This window comes from Elephas maximus, chromosome 4, assembly GCF_024166365.1.
Source record: "Elephas maximus indicus isolate mEleMax1 chromosome 4, mEleMax1 primary haplotype, whole genome shotgun sequence".
NCBI classification, from domain to species: Eukaryota; Metazoa; Chordata; class Mammalia; order Proboscidea; family Elephantidae; genus Elephas; species Elephas maximus.
The window spans coordinates 53,871,998-53,893,234 of NC_064822.1; the positions used below are offsets into that span (position 1 = coordinate 53,871,998).

At 39.5% G+C, this 21,237-nt stretch overlaps 1 protein-coding gene across 2 annotated transcripts in view; it reads left to right on the forward strand.

The window, feature by feature from the left end:
• Positions 1-1,283: 1,283 nt before the first annotated feature.
• Positions 1,284-21,237, forward strand: part of LOC126074663 (prostaglandin-E(2) 9-reductase-like) — a 51,382-nt gene continuing 31,428 nt past the window's right edge. The window contains exons 1-7 of one of the 2 annotated variants that reach the window (XM_049881480.1): positions 1,284-1,367; positions 6,197-6,364; positions 8,117-8,233; positions 8,849-8,926; positions 12,685-12,807; positions 20,215-20,324; positions 20,974-21,139. In XM_049881480.1, coding sequence (XP_049737437.1) covers positions 1,284-1,367; positions 6,197-6,364; positions 8,117-8,233; positions 8,849-8,926; positions 12,685-12,807; positions 20,215-20,324; positions 20,974-21,139 — 846 coding nt within the window. The remainder of the gene's footprint in view (positions 1,368-6,196; positions 6,365-8,116; positions 8,234-8,848; positions 8,927-12,684; positions 12,808-20,214; positions 20,325-20,973; positions 21,140-21,237) is intronic. The other variant, XM_049881481.1, reaches the window with a different exon arrangement.

Consider the following 21,237-nt stretch of genomic DNA (forward strand, 5'->3'; position numbering starts at 1 on the left):
TAAATACTATATATCTTTAATTTTTAATGGCTTCATGATATTCCCTTATATCAGTGCATCCTAGCATTCCCCAATATTCATAGCAATTTCAATTGATCCCAGTGTTTTTCTTTAGTGAATACTGAAGAGGAAGATCATAAGTTCTATACAATATTTGTCTTCATTTTTGGCTACTTTATGGTACTTTTCTAGAAGCTGTGTAACTGGGTTAGAGATATGAACCAAGTCTTTATTTTTTCGGTTTTTGGGTAGGGCTCTGGTTGCATATTGCAAAATGATGTTAATCATTTATACTCCAAGAGGCAAAATGACATTAATTATTATAATTCAGAAAGAACCATTCCAGACTGCCTTTTTCAGTTGAAGCATTGCGAATTCTGGATATTTTTATTGCTGAATAAAGAAAGCAGAAACAAATATAACTTTGTAGATGGAAAAATAAGATGATAATTTTTCCTTTAATTTCTGCTTTTGATTCCTTTTAAAGAGTCAGTGTTTTGAAAACAGCTCACAAATCCTTTGTTTAAATTGTGTGCGTGTGTGTGTGTGCATGTGGTGTGTGTGTGTAGTCTAAGGTATTCAAATGTTTCTAATGGTGCGTCATTAAGAAGGGGCAACACCATCAGCAACACACAAAAGAGTTAGCATATGAGGTTTCTAGTCTAACAAATTGTCAATACTTATTCAGTGAATATCTTGCAATAATTTAGTATAATCTGTGGTATATCTGAAGAGAATAATGCTTTAACGTTGGCCCCTCCTACATGCCTTTAAATAACAGTGGACCTTGGAAGTTGGACTGTTGCCTTCCTGTAGCTCATATCTCTGGGGAAAAGCAGAGGAAAGAAAACAGGCTTTGCTTAGTCAGTACAGTGACTTTCATTGGTTTTCTTCATTCTCGTTTGTTCCAAGTGGGATGGGACCAATGGATGTATCTTAGATGGGTGTGTGCAAGCATTTAAGACCTCAGAGATATTAATTATTATAGAATAATTAAGAATTTATCATCATAGAACAATTAAGAATTCTCTTTGAAAAAAAGCAATTAGTCATGCAGGGGCAATTCTGTTTCTACTCCATAAAAACCAAAAAAACCAAACCCATTGCCATGGCGTTGATTCTGCCTCACTCAATGGAATAATGCTTTAACTTTGGCCACTCCTACATGCCTTTAAATAACAGTGGACCTTGGAAGTTGGACTGTTGCCTTCCTGTAGCTCATATCTCTGGGGAAAAGCAGAGGAAAGAAAACAGGCTCTGCTTAGTCAGTACAGTGACAGAAGATGGATCTCAAACATCAATGTGTGAAACTAAATGATGGTCACTTCATCCCTGTCCTGGGATTGGGCACCTATGCACCAGAAGAGGTAAGGATAGGGGCATTGGAATTGAAGATTCAACAGAAAACAGCCCCAGGATGAGTGGGAGCCAACCTGGGTTGTCAGATTCCCAGTTCCTGGGTGACTCTGGGGGACTCACTGGGGTCTCCGTTTCACCAGGCTATAGATATTCCTTGGATAAAGTAAGAAGGTAGACAGGCTTCACTCAGTGCTTCTAGGTCTGATGTGTGGTAATCTACAGTTTATTCTGGACATTAGTTTTTCCTCCTGTTTCCTTAGATGTCACAGCTTGTCAGAAGAGGTGAACCTAGCAGTCAAGAACACCGCCTGCCATCTACCTTGCACTGAGACTGATTGCAATGGGAGGGGTTTCTGTGCATAGTTCTATAATCCAAGAAATCTTTCCTCCTACCAAGGAGACATGATACACACCAATCTTTGAGGTAAAGGTCCTAGAAATGAAGCTGCATAGGAATTGTGGGAGATAATTTGCATTTTGGTGCTGAGCACCAGGCAACAAATGGTGCACTGGACTGAACCTCGTTTCCCTCATATGTCTCTCACTGCTGAGAAACTCATCCTAGAAGGAAAGATAACAACTTTTTATGGGAAATGCTACAATCTTAAAAGACCAAATCTTCAATTCCTGGTCCTTGTTAAGGTACATTAGATTTGAAGCAAATAAGTAGAGTGTGTCCCCTCGTAGAAGAGGGAGCAAAGGGAACAAGTCACTAGACTAGAAGCCAGATAATTTGCATTCTAAATTTGTCTTTCAGGCCACTTAGCTTTGTGACAATGGACTAGTGACTGAACTTTTGGGTCTCATTTTTCTCATATGTAATACAGAAGGAAATATTCAAGAAATTTTATGAAGGACAAGTGACAGGTATTGTCTGCTTTGTAGTGCAAGGAAGGTGAGGGAGATAAGGTTCAAGGACAGTTCTGAGGCTTCAGACATGGTAACTTCCTCCTGTTGGTACACCCAAGGAAGGAGCATGGCTGGGGTCCCTCAGAAGGCAGTAAGGACTGGATATCTAGTTCCCGATGATTAGGTTGAGAAACAATGCTTCTTAAATACTTAAAAAGACATCAAAAACATTTTGTTTCATTTTTCTTTTTTTCCTTTATCAAGGGCACTCTAAAATCGGTGTCCAATTTTTAGTAAACAAACCAATAATTTCACATTTCACTATTATCACATCTTTCCTAATTTAATTGGCCTTGGCTTTCAGGGAAGACACCTACTTTACTAATCTCTTAAAACTACAGTTTCTTTCTTATGTATGGATCAATATTCTAGACTACACACTTTTTTTTTTATTGTGTTTTAGGCAAAAGTTTACAGCTCAAATTAATTGCTCCTACAAAGATTTATACACATATTGTTTTATGACATTAGTTACAATCCCCACAACAGGACAGCATATTCCCCCTTTCCAACCCTGGTTCCCTGTGTCCATTCAACTAGTTCCCATTCCTTCTTGCCTTCTCAACCTGCCTCTGGACAGGAGCTGCCCATTTGTTCTCCTGTATCTGATTGAACTAAGAAGCACATTCCTCATATGTATTATTTGTTTTAGAGTCCTGTCTAATCTTTATCTGAGGATTGGGCTTCAGAAATGGTTTCAGTTCTGGGTTAACAGAGAGTCTGGGTGCCATAGTTTTGGGGATTCCTCCAGTCTCTGTCAGACCATTAAGTCTGGTCTTTTTAGTGAGTTTGAGTTCAGCTCCACACTTTTCTCCTGCTCCATCAGGGGCTTTCTGTTGTGTTTCCTCTCAGGGCAGTCCCCGGTGGTCCACAGGCACCATCTAGTTCTTCTTGTCTCAGGATGATGGAGTCTCTGGTTTATGTGGTCCTTTAGTCTCTTAGGCTAATATTTTTCTTCTGTCATTGGTTTTCTTCATTCTCCTTTGTTCCAAGTGGGATGGGACCAATGGATGTATCTTAGATGGGTGTGTGCAAGCATTTAAGACCTCAGATGCCACTCCCCAAAGTGGGATGCAGAACATTTTCTTAATAAACTTTGTTATGCCAATTGACCTAGATGTCCCCCAAAACTATGGCCCCCAGGCTCCAGCCTAGCTACTCAGGCCCTGAAAGTGTTCGGTTGTGTTCAGGAAACTTTTTAGCATTTACTTTGGTCCAATTGTGCTGACTTACCTTGTATTGTGTTTTGTCCTTCCCTTCACCGAACATGTTTCTTGCCTACTGTCTAGTTAGTGAATTCCTCTCCTCCCTCCCCGCCCTCGTAACTATCAAAGAATAATTTTTTCTGAGTTTAAACTTTTTCTTAAGTTTTTATAATAGTGGTCTCATATAGCTTTTGTCATTTTGTCACTGAATAATTTCACTCAGCATAATGCCCTCCAGATTGATACATGTTGTGAGATGTTTTGTGGATTCATCAGTGTTCTTTATCATTGCATAGTATTCTTTTGTGTGTATGTACCATAATTTGTTTATCCATTTATCTGTTGATGGGCTCCTAGGTTGTTTCCATCTTTTTGGTATTGTGAGCAACGCTGCAATGAACATGGATGTACATACATCTGTGTTATGGTTCTTATTTCTCTAGGATATATTCCTAGGAGTGGGATTGCTGGATCATATGGTACTTCTATTTCTAGCATTTTAAGGAAGTGCCAAATTGTTTTCCAAAGTGTTTGTACCATTTTATATTCCCTCACAAGCAGAGTGCATAAGTGTTCCAGTCTCTCCACAACCTCTCCAACATTTATTATTTTGTGTTTTTTGGATTAATGCTACCCTTGTTGGGGTGAGATGGTATCTCATTTTAGCTTTGATTTGCATTTCTCTAATGGCTAATGATCATGAAGATTTCTTTATGTATTTTTTAGCCACCCAAACGCCTCCTTAGGTGAAGTGCTTGTTCATATCCTTTGAGCATTTTTAATTGGATTATTTGTCTTTTTGTTATTGAGGTTTTGCAGTATCTTGTAGACTTTAGGATTAGACCCTGATCTGACACATCGTAGCCAAAATTTTTTTCTCAGCCTTTAGATTGCCTTTTTACTCTTCTGGTGAAATCTTTTGATGAGCGTAAGTGTGTGATTTTTAGGAACTCTCAGTTACCTAAATTCTCTTCTGGTGTTCGTGCATTGTTAGTTATGTTTTATATTCTGTTTATGCCAAGTTTTAGTGCTCCTAACATTGTCTTTATTTTTTCTTCCATAATCTTTATCATTTTACATTTTATATTTACATCTTTGATCCATTTTGAGTTAGTTTTTGTGCATGGTACAAGATAGGAGTCTTTTTTTTTTTTTTTTTAACATATAGATTTCCAGTTATGCCAGCACCATTTGTTATCTTTTCCCCATTTAGTGAACTTTGGGCCTTTGTCAAATACCAGCTGCTAATAGGTGGAGCATGTTTTGTTGTTGTTGTTGTTAAAGCCAGGAGACTTGTTCAGGAGTGGGTAGCCCTGAGTTCTGGCTTAAGGGGGGTGACAGCTGTTGAATACTGCTGAACTGGTGTCAGAGCAGAGCAGGGTGGGGGATGGGTGAGGGGAAAAAAAATCACTTCTCTGTGAAACTCCTGTAGGTGGAGGCATTATTTTGACCTCAAACAGTAGGTTAGACACTTGCATTTAACTTTTGTTCATCCGCCACCGCTTCCACCCAGCTCCAGAGGCTTGAGCAGACTCGCAGCCGCCCAGCCTCACCCACTGTGGTGAGGTGTGCCCTAAATGCTATTGCTGGCCTCAGTCTACGTGTGCCAGCAAGCTTGTGACTGGCACTTCACTGCTTTTCAATTATCTCTCCTTCCCCCCGCCACTCAGTCTGACTCTTCAGCTTTGTTTTTGATGAACAGGGCTCCTAGATTGTCATATATAATTGATTCACTTATTTTTTCTGTTCATGGTTGTAAGACGGACACCAGGAAGCCTCTGACTATTCCGCCATCTTGGCCTCGCCTCTAGACTACACATTTTACACCCACTATTTAGCTCTTGTATACAAATAGATATGAGTTGGAATCGCCTTGAAGGTAATGGGTTTTTTGGGTTTGGGTATACAATCCTTTTGTAAGTGGACCTTACAAAAAGGATTAACAGTAGAGTACTATCCATAGGGTCACTCTGAATCAGAATCAACTCGACGGCAGTGGTTTTGGTTTTGGTTTGGACTATCCATAGAATGTTTTGCTTTCTAGGTTGGCCCTGACTGGCATCCAGAAATAGGATTTCAGGAGGGATCTCATCATTCTTTGCTTAATAAGGGTGTTTGTGTGTAAACTATTTGCACAAACAATGAAGTTATGCATGGATAGCTGCTTTCCTTCTGGGTGTCTGGCTTTTTGGTATGTGTAGAGAGACAGTACCTATGTGACTAGCCCCCAGTAAAAAGCTTGGGCATTGAGCCTCTAATGGGCTTCCCATCAGACAACATTCCCCATGTGTTGTCAAAATTCCACCCTGGAGGAATCGAGTGTATTCTGTGTGACTCCACTAGAAACACTTGGAAGTCCTCCATGGTATCCTCTGTACTTCCCACCATACACCGTGTCCCTTTGCTGGTTTTGCTTTGTGTTACTTCACTGTAATAAATCATGCCCATGAAAACAACCATTTACTGTAAGTTCTTTAGTGAAACCCTGACTAGGTGTGGCCTTGAGAGTTCCAATGCCAGTGAAAAGCTTCTGAAGGGTTTCCTGGGATGCCCAACTTCATTTCTAAAAATCGAAAAGTTCCAAGCAAACCAATGGGTACCTTACATGCAGAACTAACACAAGACATGAGGGAATGGTTCATTCTGGTGAAGGGCAGTGCTTGTGGCACCAACTACCTCTCATTTGAGTAGGTCCCTGAATATGGTTTTTTGTTTTTCGTTAGGTGCCTAAGAGTGAAGCTGAGGAGGCAACCAAATTAGCTATTGATGCTGGCTTTCGTCATATTGACTCGGCTTACGTGTACCAAAATGAAGAGGAAGTTGGACGAGCCATCCGAAGCAAGATAGCTGGTGGCATTGTAAAGAGAGAAGACATATTCTTCACTTCAAAGGTGCTGTGTACATGGTGTGCGTGTGTGCATATTTATGAAGTGATTGTGTCTGGAAATTGGTTAAATGATTGGTTGAGTGGTTTGGTGACTTATGCTTATTTCTACACTTTCATTCACACATATTTACTTGATAAAACTAGTATCAAAAGAAGAGAGAGGTGATGGCTTTCTAATCATTGCTGTGCTTAACTTTTATGTCTTTGAAGTATTTTATTTTCTGAGCCTCAGCCTAAAGCAACTGTGATTTTGCATGAATGATAGAGTCACACAGATCTATGATCAAATTACAGCTTTTCTTATTATCAGTGTGACATGTAAAATTTCTTAACATTTTGAATCTCAGGCCTCACCTTTGTCCATACCCAGAACAATATAAGAAAGCTATGGCAGTATTAAACAAGATATAGGCAATCCTTAGGTTGCTAATGAGGTGCATTCCTGTAGGTGGCATTAAGAACTTGTAGGCAGCTGGGACAGATACTTACGGTTCTTATGTAGACTTACGTTAGTGCAAGAAAAGGCTCGACGCTTTTACAATGATTTGAAAGCTGCACATGCAACAAGTGAAGGTGACTGTGAAGAAGAACTTGTTGCAAGTAGGGGTTGGTTCAGTTGTTTCAAAGTGAAGACAAATTTACCTAGCATTAAAGGGCAAGTGCAAATTGTACCTAAGTCAGACTTTTGTAACCTGGGCACTGCCTGAATTGTGCCCAGCACGTATTAACATATTAAAAATATTTTTTTTCCTTCAGTTATCTACACGAAAAAAAAAAAAAACACGAAAGAGATACTAATTCTTTCATCATAGGGTTGAATTGAGGATAGAATCATACAAAGTTTGTGAAACTGTTTTGTATTCTCTATTAAACATAATTCAGTTGATGGGCATAATTGTTACTTGATAATGATAATTATCTCTTGAGTCACTTCCTTCTACTGTTCAGTAGATGTACTGACAATACATTCAAACTCATAATGGTGTTTATGTGAGTCCACCCAACCCAGTGCCCTCGAGTCGATTCCGACTCATAGCGACCCTATAGGACGGAGTAGAACTGCCCTATAGAGTTTCCAAGGAGCACCTGGTGGATTCGAACTGCCAAAGCTTTGGTTAGCAGCTGTAGCACTTAACCACTACGCCACCAGGGTTTATGTGAGTAGAGTAGGTAAAAGGGAACCCCAAAAGAAAGGCAGTTTTTACCCCTGTGACATCTAGTTTTCAACCAGTAGAAAAGTAAACATTAGGAGAAGCAAGACAATAACTTTCCAGGAGGTGAACATTAAACGAACTGTTGCAAAATGGGTAGAGATCCCCTCTTTGTCTAATACCTGTAGTGGAACCCTTCCAGCTCAGCTGTTTTTCAGTGTCCTCCACTGTATTCAACACATGCAAGAAATCCCATTCCTTTAAGCTGTTTTCATAGGGCAAAATTTCCATCTCATTTAGCTATATTGATCATTTTTTTCTATTTTGTTTCAAAATGAAACCCACATATTTTAAAGTAGCATAATAAATGACTAAGAGTCTGAATAAAACCTAAAGATTACATCTACTCCTACTGATTACAGTCCAGGTTCATATTTGTTCTGACTACATTAGTGACCCAAGTTTAGTTTAACATCAATGATGTTGGCAAACAAAATTCAGCTTTGAATTTGCCGAACACAATCCATATGTCTCCTGTTTCTATACCTCTTCATTGAACTGCTTAGAGTATTAATCTAACACAATTTCCTTCTTGATCACTGCAGCTTTGGGCCACTTTCCTTCGACCAGAGTTGGTTCGGCCAGCCTTGGAAAAGTCGCTGAAAAAACTTCAGCTGGACTATGTTGATCTCTACATTATTCACTTCCCAGTAGCTCTAAAGGTAAGAAATCTGCATAGTGAAACCTATGCCACTTTCACTGTCAGTATGAACATCATCTTGCATGGATGGTTGAATTCAGTTTTTCTTAGGAGGGCAAATGGGTTATTATACTGGGGAAGGATCCAAAATAATAATTCATGATTCCTTATTCACCCTGTTTGGTTCATGTGCCTACTCTTGGACCATTGTGTGTTTAGAAGGATAAGGAACTCTGATTGTACAGTTAGAGTTCACTCTGGGTTTATATTGCAATTCATTGTTATGAAAATGAAGAACATGTTACTTATTGCCTTTTCAGGTGAAAGAGAGTCATTTGATTAAAAAACAAAATATCCTGGGCAGACAGGAGTAACATAAATCAAATAGGAGTCCACATTAATACATAAGAAAGTGATGTATAATAGATGTACAGTAGATAATAGATTATGGGAAGCTTGTCTTTTAAAAGGCGTTCTTTACAACTCTATGCACAAAACATTTTGGAAATATTAGTATCTGGACATTTCCTGTATCTTCCTCATGCAGGCTTAGTGTTCCAGCCCTAGATGTACCACACAGCATGGCTAGGGTGGCAGACAGTATTTTGTGACATCACACTAATGACTTTTATTCCAGCCAGGGGAGGAGATACTACCAACAGATGAACATGGAAAATCAATGTTCGACACAGTGGATCTCTGTGCCACATGGGAGGTAAGTGCTTGGAGACAAAGCAAATATGAGTGTCTTAGTCACCTAGTGCTGCTATAATAGAAATATCACAACTGGATGGCTTTAACAAAGAGAAGTGTGTTCTCTCACAGTCCAATAGGCTGGTAGTCCGAATTCAGGGCACCAGCTCCAGGGGAAGGCTTCCTCTGTCTGTCGCCTCTGGAGGAAGGTCCTTGTGATACATCAGTCTTCCCTTGGACTGGGAGCATCTCAGCAGAGGCACCTCAGGTCCAAAGGAGGCGCTCTGATCCTGGCACTGCTTCCTTTGTGGTATGAGGTCCCCATGTCTCTCGGCTCACTTCTCTTTTTTATATCTCAAAGGAGATTGGCTTAAGACACTACCTAATCTTATAGACCTCATCAGTATAATTTCTGCTAATCCATTTTATTACATCATAGTGATGGGATTTACAGCATATATGAAATTCATATAAAATGGTGGACAATCACACAATGCCCAGAATTATGGCCCAGCTAAGTTGACAGATATTTTGGGGGGACACAATTCAATTCTTGATAATAAGAATTCCAGGAGAGGGGGAGCTTCATACACATTCTGCACCTGTGTTAACTTAAGAACGTACATATGTATCCTTGACCTCACTTTTCTCCTCTTTAGCATCAGGAATTGGACAAATGATCTCAAAGTTCTCTTGGTGCTTTATTCCTTAAATAGCACTTTCCTGATTATACCAGAGTGTGACCTTCCTTCTGAAAGGAAGTTGACACAATTCCAAGGCTATTGGCACAGAAAGTCAATAAAGCTACTCTTGGAGAATGAAAGGGGAAAATTTTTCTATCTGGTCTAGAAGGGTACAGGAAATTGAATGATAAATTTGAAGCTATACTGGTATAACCATTTTTTTTTTTCTATTCATGTGCTCTCAAGACTGATGGGAAAAAAATTTAGAAGAGTGTAGATATTTGGAACATCAAGTATAGTCCTATCTCCACCCTAAAGCTCCCCAGGAAAGGAGAGTAAGATATATGTAACTTTCATGGCCTTTCTCACAGGCTTTGAATAACCCAAAACCCACTGTCGAGTTGATTCCAACTTATAGTGACCCTATAGGGCAGAGTGGAACTCCCCCATAGAGTTTCCAAAGAGCACCCGTAGGATTCAAACTCCCGACCTTTTGGTTAGCAGCCGTAGCACTTAACCACTATCCCACCAGGGTTTCTCACAGGCTTTGAGGGTCTGAAAATAAATTTTTCTAAAATATCTTGTTTTGCTTAACAAATGTGGATCTTGGAGTATCTATTACTGTAAACTAGGTAGCAGCATCACCTCTGGCGCAGACTTTTATTAATAGGCCTAATCAATCAGAACAACATGTGATGTTGACTCGGTAACTTCCAATACCTCACTCTCCCTCTAGTGCCCCATGCTCAGATCTGGCAAATGACTCTCTTCACCTGTCATGGCAGGAAATAAGATCTTCCCCATAGATTTCCTCATGGCTCTGACTCCCTGCCTGGTGCTCAACTTACAATCTGGTGTGTTGTTTGATAAATTAACATTAATTTATATTTTACATTTCTCACCCTACTTCCTTCGGGAATCTAGCTGGAGGCATTTTGACAACCTTGCTATCTTTTCCTACCTTATATGGATTTAGGATTATGCTATTCATCTATTAATAAAAAAATGTATGAAGAAACTATTGTCATCAGAGGTGGTGTGGCCTAGTGAAGCAAAAGTACCTGCCCTCATAGATCTTATATCTAAGTGAGAGGAGACTAAAATAGATAACCGTAGAGAGATAAAAAAGTGAAAAAGTAACTGTATGATTTGTCAGATGGTACTAAGTCCATGGAAAAAAATAAAGGAGTGTTCTAGGGGGAGTGGATGGTGTGAGTATTTAGGTAATAAAGACTTCTAAGGGAAAGCTTTATTGATATAAGGACTATTGAACTGCGGTCTGTAGTAAGGTGTGAGCCATAGGATTTCCAGGGGAAGAGTATCTGGGCAGAGAGGACAGCAAGTGAAAAGCCATTCATGAGGTAGAGTGCTTTTGTGTCCAAGGAACACCAAGGTCTTTCCTAAAGCTGGAAGAGAAAAGAGTGGGAAGAGGTGAGCTCAGAGGACAAAGGAGGTCAGAATATGGCAGGCCTTATAAGAATGACTTTGGCTTTGATTCAGCATGAGCTTGAAAGCCATTAAAGGAGTTTACTTTATAGAAGGACCACTCTATATTTGCACTGATAGGTTGAACACTAGCCAAGTGTGAGTCTTTAAATTAATTAAAAATTGTAAAATTTAAAATTCAGCTCCTCAGTCACATGATTCAATAGCTCAATAGCTATAGTGGTCATCCTATTGTACAGTGTAGATATGTACTATTTCTGTCATCACAGGAAGCTCTACTGGATACCATGTATCCAAATGCTGTGTGGATGATAAACTAGAGGGGTTAGTTAGAAAGGTCCAGGAAGTAAACATTAAACAAAATGTTGCAAAACTGGTAGAGATTCTCTCTTTGTCTATTACCCGTAATGGGACTCTCCCAGCACAGCTGTTTTTCAGTGTCCTCCTCTGTATACAATACATGCAGGAAATCCCATTCCTTTAAGCTGTTTTCACAGAGCAAAGTTTTGATAGCTACCCGTGGCTAGTGGTCACCCTATGGTACAGTGTAGATATGCACTATTTCTGTCATCACAGGAAGCTCTACTGGACTGGACTACATGCATCCAAATGCTGTGTGGATGATAAACAAGAGGGGTTACTTAGACAGGCTCGAGAGGAGGTTCATGAAATAATCCAAATGAGAAATGATGGGATAAATGTGTGAAGGTTATAACAAATGGGTGGTTTCTGGATCTGTTCTGAGAGAAGAGGTGGCATGATGCTTTGATGGATTGGATGAGGTGTGTGAAACTAAGAGAACACTAGTTTGAGTTTGAGGTCCTTGTCCTGAACAAATTGCTGGTGGTGTTTGCTTTGAGTGAGATGAAGACTGCAGGAGAAACAGGTCGGGAGGGAGACTAGAAGTTCAGCTTTTGGCATGTTCAGTTTGCAATGCCTGATCAGACATCTATAGAGATGATAAGTTAGTAGTTGGATCTGGAAGTCTATTAATATATAGGTATTGGGGTAAGTCTAAGTCTAGGATAGAGATATCAATTTGTGAGACTTAGTTATGTAGAGAGAATTTAAAACCATGAATATAAACAGATCACTTGGGAGTGAGATGAGGTAAAAAAGCAATGAGGTCTGAGGACTGAGCCCTGGAATCTTCAAGGTTAGAGGCCAGGAAATTGAGACTCTAGCAAGGGGGTAACCTGGGAAGTAAGAAGAGACTCAAGAGAGATCAGTGTTTAAAAGCCATTTGAAAAAAATGCCTCATGGGAAAAATCAATCAACTGTGTCTAAGGCTGCCGCTGGGTGAAAGGGAATATGTCCAGTTGGCTTTAGAAATTCATGACCCTGATTTGGGGTCTTGTGATAGATTAGCATGGAGAGCCTTACTGGAATATGACACAGAGAAAGGGAAGAGAAAATTGAGGACAGTGTGCCATACTGTTACGTATTTTCCTAAGTATAAAACAATAATTCTATTTTTGTTATCACCATCTTCTTCCAATTTTCTCTGTATTATGTTTGCTCTTTTAGACAATCAAAGCCAGTCACTTTCATGGTCATTTCTAGACAGTTGTTTCTGGTAACAGGGCTCTATCTTCCATTTGTTCTATGGCCAGATCACACAAATTCTTCCTCACAATCCATTCCCCCTCAGGCCCTGGAGAAGTGCAAGGATGCAGGATTGGTCAAATCCATTGGAGTGTCCAACTTTAACCGCAGGCAGCTGGAGATGATCCTGAACAAGCCAGGGCTCAAGTACAAGCCTGTCTGCAACCAGGTGAGGCCCTCATTCCACCAGGTCTGCTTCTGCTTTCCGTTCTTCACATTTTTTTTTTTTTTTTGTAATTATGTCTGATATCCTCCCCTCCTATTCATCTACATTTTTGAATTAGAAGTTTCTGGAGAGTAACATCTCCCTAGAATCAGTCACTGGAGAAGGACATCATGCTGGTAAAGTAGAAGGGCAGGGAAAGAGAAGAAGACCCTCAATAAGATGGACTGACACAGTGGTTGCAACAGTGGGCTCTAGCATAGCAATTATTGTGAGAATGGAGCAGGACTGGGCAGTGTTTCATTCTTTGTACATAGAGTCACCATGAATTGGAACTGACTTGATGGCACCTAACAATAGTAGAACCTCTGTCTGGAAAGTGTTGAAAGGAGCAGATAGGTGTTAAGGTTTGTGTGTGGTTTGCATGCCTGAATTCTTTTTTTTTGATATCTCAAAAAATAATTTTTTTTTTTAATTCAGGTGTTCTTGACCTATGAAGCACACATGCACAAACAATAACCACAGACTATTGAAGTCCTTCAAGTTAAAGGGATGAAGTTACTAGTTTATAGTTATGATAAAGGTAGAGGAAATCAACTCTAAGGAACATTTAGCAATCTGTTGGGGTAGAGTTAGGGACTGACTCAATCTTTGTCTTGTTCTCTTTGACTTCTACCGTTTTTTTTGCATGCATATTTCTGTTTTGCCAAACATTTTCAAAAGGAGTTGTAGGTATTATACTGGTTGCCTACATACTTGTCTTTGTTGCCTAGTGCTGCTATAACAGAAATATCACAAGTGCATAACCATAAAGAACATTTATTTTCTCACCATTCAGGAGGCTGGAGGTTGAAATTCAGGTCATGCCTCTAGGGGGAGGTCCTTCCTTATCTATTTCAGCTTCTAGTAGTTGCTGTAAATCTTGAAGTTCCTGGTCCTGTAGATACATCTGTCTCTGTTATCTGCCTTCCTCTTCCCTCTTTGTGTGTCTGTGTCTATTTTCACTTTTTGTATCTCAGAAATGATTAGGTTTAGGACCCTCCCTACACTGTTGCTGCCTCATTAACACAACAAAAGGTAACCCCTATTTCTAAACAAGGTCATATCTGCAAGTGCAGCCTTTAGGATCTCAACACTTATTTAAAAAAAAAAACAACTTATTTTGGGGGGAGACAATTCAGTCCATAACAATACCTCAGCATGTATCTTATAAGGATGAAGATATTCTCAGAGAAGCTCACATTTCATTACTACATCTAAGCAATTTAATGATAATTTTCTAATATCATCTAATATCCAGTCCATATTCAAACTTCCTCATTTTATCCCCATGAAACTTTTATACATCTTTTGTTTTAACTGGGATTCAATTGTGACTCATATTACTTTTTGTTATATTTCTCAAGCTCTTTTAATCTGCAACAGTCACTCAGCTCTTTTGCATCCCATAGTATCCAAATGGGTTATTATCAAATATTCTGGATTTATCAGATTATTGTCTTGTGACATTAGATAACTTGTTTCTCTAGTCCCAGTTTCTGTAAACTGGAAGTTAGGGTGAAGACTTTATTATTATTGTTGTTAGGTGTTGGCAAGTCATTTCCGACTCCTAGTGACCCTGTGTACAACAGAAGGAAACACTGCCCATTCCTGTGCCATCCTCGTGATCATTGATATGTTTGATCTCATTATTGCAGCCACTCAGTCAATCCATCTCGCTGAGGGTCTTCTTCATTTTCACTGACCCTCTACTCTAGAAAGCATGATGTCCTTCTTCAGGGACTTGGCCCTCCTGACAACATGCCCAAAGTACATGTGACAAAGTCTCCCCATCCTTGCTTCTAAAGAGCATTCTAGCTGTACTTCTTCCAGGACAAATTTGTTCATTCTTTGGGCAGTCCATGTTATATTCATTCTTCTTCACCAACACCATAATTCCAAGGTGTCAATTCTTTTTTGGGCTTCCTTTTTCATTGTCCAACTTTTGCATGCATATGAGGTAATTGAATATACCATGATGGGGTCAGGTGCATCTTACTCCTCAAAGTGACATCTTTGCTTTTTAACAATTTAAAGAGGTCTTTTGCAGTAGATTTGCACAATGCAATACATCATTTGATTCCTTGACTGATGCTTCCACCTGTGTTGATTGTAGATCCAAGTGAAATGACATCCTTGAGAAATTCAATGTTTTCTGCATTTATCATGATGTTGTTTATCGGTTCAGTTGTGAGGATTTTTGTTTTCTTTATGTTGAGGTGCAATCCATACTGAAAGCTGTAGTCTTTGATCTTCATCAGTAAGTACTTCAAGTCCTCTTCACTTTCAGCAAGAAAGGTTGTGTCACTTGCATAATGGAGGTTATTAATGAGTCTTCCTCCAATCCTGATGCCACAGTCTTCTTCATATAGTTCAGCTTTTTGGATTATTTGCTTAGCGTACAGATTGTTGAATAGGTGTGGTGAAATGTTGCAATCCTGATGCACACCTTTGTTGACTTTAACCTATGCAATATCCCCTTGTTCTCTTTGAATGGCTGACTGTGCCTTGGTCTATGTCCAGGTTCTTCATGAGCTCAATTAAGTGTTCTGGAATTCTCATTGCTTGTAATTTTACCCATAATTTGTTATGATCCACACAGTCAAATGCCTTTGCATAGGCAATAAAACACAGGTAAACATCTTTCTGGTATCTTCTGCTTCCAGCCACAATCCATCTGAGATCAGCAATGTTATCCCACATTCCATGGCCTCTTCTGACCGCAGCTTGAACTTCGGGCAGTTCCCTGTCAATGTACTGCTGCAACTGTTTTTGGATGATCTTCAGCAACATTTTACTTATGTGTGTTATCAGTGATATTGTTCAATAATTTCTGCTTCTGTTGGATCTCCTTTCTTTGGAATGAGCACAAATATGGATCTCTTCCAGTCAGGTGGCCTTAAGCTGTCTTCCAGGTTATGCAACATAGACCTCCAGTGTTGCATACATTTGTTGAAACATCTCAACTGGTACTCTGTCAATTCCTGGAGCCTTGTTTTAGCCAATGCCTTCAGTGCAGATTGGACTTCTTCCTTCAGCACCATCAGCTCTTGATCACATGCTGCCTCCAGGAATTGGTTCAACTTCCTCCAGTTCCTTTTGGTACAGTGACTCTGTGTATTCTTTCCATCTTCTTTTGATTCTTCCAGCTTCATTCAATATTTTTCTCCATAGACACCTTCAATATTGCAGTTCAAGACTTAAACTTTGTCTTCAGTTCTTTCAGCTTGAGAAATGCCAAATGTGTTCTTCCGCTTTAGTTTTCTAACTCCAGATCATTGCACATTTCATTATAATACTCCACTTTGTCTTCTCAAGCTGCACTCTGAAATCTTCTGTTCAGCTCTTTTACTCCATCATTTCTTCGGTTTGCTTTTGCAACTCTATGTTGAAGGCAAGTTTCAGAGCCTCTTCTGACAACCATTTTAGTCTTTTCTTTCTTTCCCGTCTCTTTAATGACCTTTTGCCTTCCTTTTTTTTTTTTTAATAGTGCTTTAGATGAAGGTTTACAGAGCAAATTAGTTTCTCATTAAACAATTTAATACACATTTTGCTTTGTGACATTGGTTGCCAACCCCATGAACGCGTCCACACTCTCCCTTTCTTGACCTTGGGTTCCCCATTTCCATTTGTCCAGCTTTTCTGACTCCTCCTGCCTCCTTGTCCTTGCCGCTGGGCTGGTGTGCCCATTTAGTCCCATATACACAGTTGAGCTACATTTATAATTGTTTGTTTTGTGAACCTGTCTAGTCTTTGGCTAAACTGTGAACCTCAGAACTGACTTCAGTACTGAGTTAACAGGGTGTCTGGGTTCCATACTCTTGGGGTTTTTCCGGTCTCTGTCAAACCAGAAAGTCTTGTCTTTTTTTGTAATTTAGAATTTTGTTCTACATTTATCACCAGCTCTGTCCAGGCCTTTCATTGTGATCCTCGTTAGAGCAGTCAGTACTGGAAGCCACACACCTTCTAGTTGTGCTAGGCTCAGTCTGGTGGAGGTTGTGGTAACTGTGGTTCATTAGACCTTTGGAGTAATCTTTCCCGTGTGTCTTTGGTTTTCTTCATTTTCCCTTGCTTCAAAAGGGGTGGGACCAGTGGACGTATCTTAGATGGCCATTCACAAGCTTTTAAGACCCCAGACTCTACTCACCAAAGTACGACGTAGACCATTTTCTTTATAAACTGTGTTATGCCAGTTGAGCTAGATATCCCCCAAGACAATGGTCTTCAGCCCTCAGTCCAGGAGCTGATCCCTAAGGAAGTTTGGATGTGTCTATTAAGCTACTATGTATTTGCCTTGGTCACGTTGTGCTGACTACCCCAGTATTGTGTTCTGTCTTACCCTTCCCCAAAGTTACCCTTATCTGTCATCTCTCTAGTGTTTTTTCCTCTCCACCCTTCCCCTCCCTTGTAACCATCAGATTGTTTCTTTCTGTGTGTAAACCTTTTCATGAGTTTTTATAATAGTGGTCATCATTTCTTCTGTTCACTTTAGCTACTCAACTTTCAAGAGTAAATTTCTGACATCCATTCCAGTCTTTTCTTTCTTTCCTGTCTTTTTAATGACCTTTTACTTTTTTTTTCTATGATGTTCTTGAAGTCATTCCACAACTCATCTGGTCTTCGATCATTAGCTTTTAATGCGTCATATCTGCTCTCGAGGTGGTCTCTAAATCGAGGTGGGATTTACTCCAGGGCGTGTTTTGGCTCTAGTGGATTAGCTCTAATTTTCTTCATCTTCAACTTGAACTTGCACATGAGCAATTGATGGTCTGTTCCACAGTCAACCCCTTGCTTTTTTCTGACTGATGACATTGAGCTTCTCCATCTTTTCTTTCCATAGATATAGTCAATTTGATTCCTGTGTTTTCCATTCAATGAAGTCCACAGGTACAGTCACCGTTTATGTCGGTGAAAAAAGATTTTTGCAATGAAGACATCCTTGGTCTTGAAAAATTCTATGATAAGATCTCTGACTTCATTTGTATCGCCAAGGCCCTATTTTCCAACTATCAATCCTTCTTCCTTGTTTCCAACTTTTGAATTCTGATCACCAGTAATTATCAATGCATCTTGATTGCATGTTTGTTCAATTTCAAACTACCAAAGTTAGTAAAAATCTTCAATTTCCTCATCTTTGGCCTTAGTGGTTGGTATGTAAATTTGAATAATAGTCTCATTAAATGGTCTTCCTTGTCAGTATATGGATATTATCCTATCACTGACTGTTTTGCACTTCAGGATAGATCTTAAAATGTTCTTTTTGGTGATAACTGCCACACCATTTCTCTTCAATTTGTCATTCTGGCGTAGTTGACCATATGATTGTCTGATTCAAAATGGCCAATACCAGTCCATTTCAGCTCACTAATGCCTAAGGTATTGATCTTTATGTGGTCCATTTCATTTTTATGACTTCCAGATTTCTTAGATTCATACTTCATTTGTTCCATGTTTGATTATTAATGGATATTTGCAGGAATTTGTTCTCATTTTGAGGTGGACTTGCTACCATAGCAAATGGAAGTCCCGAAAGCTCTACTCTATCCAAAGGTCAACTCTAGTTTAAGAAGGCATGCCTCCCCCATTTGTATTTTGAGTGCCTTCGAACCTGATGGTCTCTTCTTTCTGCACCATACTGGACAGTATTTCACTGGTATTCATAAGGTTTCACTGGCCAATTTTTTCAAAAGTAGACTTCCAGATCTTTCTTCCTAGTCTTAGTCTAGTAGCTTTACTGAAACATGCCCACCATGGGTGATGCTGCTAGTATTTGAAATACCAGTGGCATAGCTTCCAGCATCACAGCAACACTTAAGCCACCATGGTACGGCAAACTGACAGACATGTGGTGGAAGACTTTATTAGATTCAGGTTAAACATTTTTGTCAAGAAAATTTCATTAAGTTGCTGGAACACTGGTGGTGCAGTGACTTAAGCATTTGTTTGCTAACAAAAGATCAGCAATTTGAATCCACCAGCCACTACTTGGTAGCCTATTGGGCAGTTCTACTCTGTCCTATAGGGTAGCTATGAGCCAAATAAACTCTACAGCAGTAGTTTTTTTTTTTTTTTCCAGGAAGCACACGGAGCCGTGGTGGCACAATGGTTAAGAGCTCTGTTGCTAACCAAAAAGGACAGCTGTTCAAATCCACCAGTCATTCCTTGGAAACCCAATGGGGCAGTTCTACTCTGTCCTGTAGGGTCACTATGAGTCAGAACTGACTCAGTGGAAATGGGTTGAGGAGGCATGTGTTGACAAATAGTCCCATCATTAGTGATGTTTCATTTCAGCACTTGGTTAAGCAGGTGGTAGCCAGATCTCTTCTTTGTAATCACATATTTTCTCTTTTGCAATTAGCTAGTAATATGTTGGTTGATTTATTCATGTCAAAGAAAATCATGTCAAAAAAATTTCTTCAAGAAATTTATGCTTAAGGGTTTAGTAACCAGGGATGATTTTTGCCTAAATCAGTTATTTTGATGGGATTTGTAAATTATTATTTTCTATATTTCTCATTCTTTATACTTTTCTTATCAGCCTTTTTTCTATAAAACTGGAATATTACCTACTAACTCATGATAAACTACAATTATTTCTCATAAGAGAGACTAAATATGTAATTCTTACCCTTTATTATCAATATTAAAAAAAAAAAAAACTCTTTCTCATCAAGTTGATTCTGACTTATAGTGACCCTATGTGACAAAGTAGAACTGCCCCATAGAGTTTCCAAGGACCACCTGGTAGATTCAAACTGCTGACCTTTTTGTTAGCAGCTGTAGCTCTTAACCACCACGCCACGAGGGTTTCCTATCAACATTCAAAGAAAGCAATTACTGCAATAATCATCTTCAGTAGTGACAAGTTTTTTTTCTATCTCTCTCTACCTCTCTGTCTCTCATTCATATGGATTTAGAGATTATTTATTCAGTGTGTTAGAAGCAGTGTTAGTTCTTATTCCTTTTTATGTTCAAATCTCCCCTTCAAACTGTTTCCTTTATCCTTTGAACATACACTCGTAAATCTCTGAGTACTTTCATGATTTCTGGCACAATTTGATGTCCAGAGCTAAAAAGTTGTTTTCCTCACTCAGATCCAAAATTACTCTTCTCTCCTTGTGGCAGGTAATGGCATTTAGTAGCCAATAACTGGCAATAGAGGTACTTCTTCTATGGAAGATCATTGTTTTTGACTCTTTCAGTGACAAAGAGAGAAAAAAAAATTTTTTTAACCATTAGTTCATGTTGGTATGTCTAGTTCAAATACAACTTTACAGAGTTTTTATCCAGCTGCTTTGACTTTTATCATGTCCTTTATATTTTAATATCATTTTTTCCTGTAATCTGACCCATTTCTGCCTTGATATTCTACAGGTGGAATGTCATCCTTATCTCAACCAGAGCAAACTTCTGGATTTCTGCAAGTCAAAAGACATTGTTCTGGTTGCCTACAGTGCTCTGGGATCTTCCCGAAATAAGAAATGGTAATGAGGATAATGGGGGATTTATCAAAAACACCAGTATGGAGGAAACATTTTTATTTATACTAGATCCTATTTTCTGGGGGAGAGAAACTGCAGAAATGCTTCTTTATAATCCCATTACCCAGCCCAATGCTTTTACATTGTATTTGTGGTTATAGATAATCAACATAAAAGAATTTCAGAGAATGGAGAAACAAAGTTAAAAACGATACCACATTTGATCAATTATTCACAGATAAGGGAATACACAGCTTACACAGTGTGTACTGGGCATGTTCAAAAAAAAGGGGGGGGAAGTATCAGGGTTAGTACAGTCCAAGAAGAGCAAAGTGAGCCCCAGAAGTCCATGCCATTTCAGCCAGTTTATCAGAGATTCGTTAAAAGGTCTTTGAAATCTTTTCTCCTCTGAAATGTCAGTTTGCTTAAGAAGACAAATGTTGCAGTGCGGGCTGGGCGGGGGGAGCGGGGGGTGCCGCCTGAGAGGGAATGCATTTCTATCAAGTTCCCGGGTGATGCAGATGATGCTGGTCCAGAGACCATATATGTAGAACCACTAGGCAAGAGGGGACCACCTTAGTCTGTTTTGGAAGCCTCTTGACAAATTGAAAATACAGGCTCATGTGTTCAGCATTTCTGCATTTCCTTCCAGGGTGGACCAGAGCTCCCCTGTTCTCTTGGATGATCCAGTTCTAGGTGCCCTGGCAAAAAAACACAAGCGAACCCCGGCTCTGATTGCTCTTCGCTACCAGCTACAGCGCGGGGTTGTGGCCCTGGCCAAGAGTTACAATGAGAAAAGAATCAAAGAGAACATGCAGGTGATGGGCAGGGCTGTGGGCACCTGGGGAGCTAAGTCCTAACCTTTAATATAAGGTTCAAGACATCTTAGGGCCCTTTCAATGTCTCTGATATTACC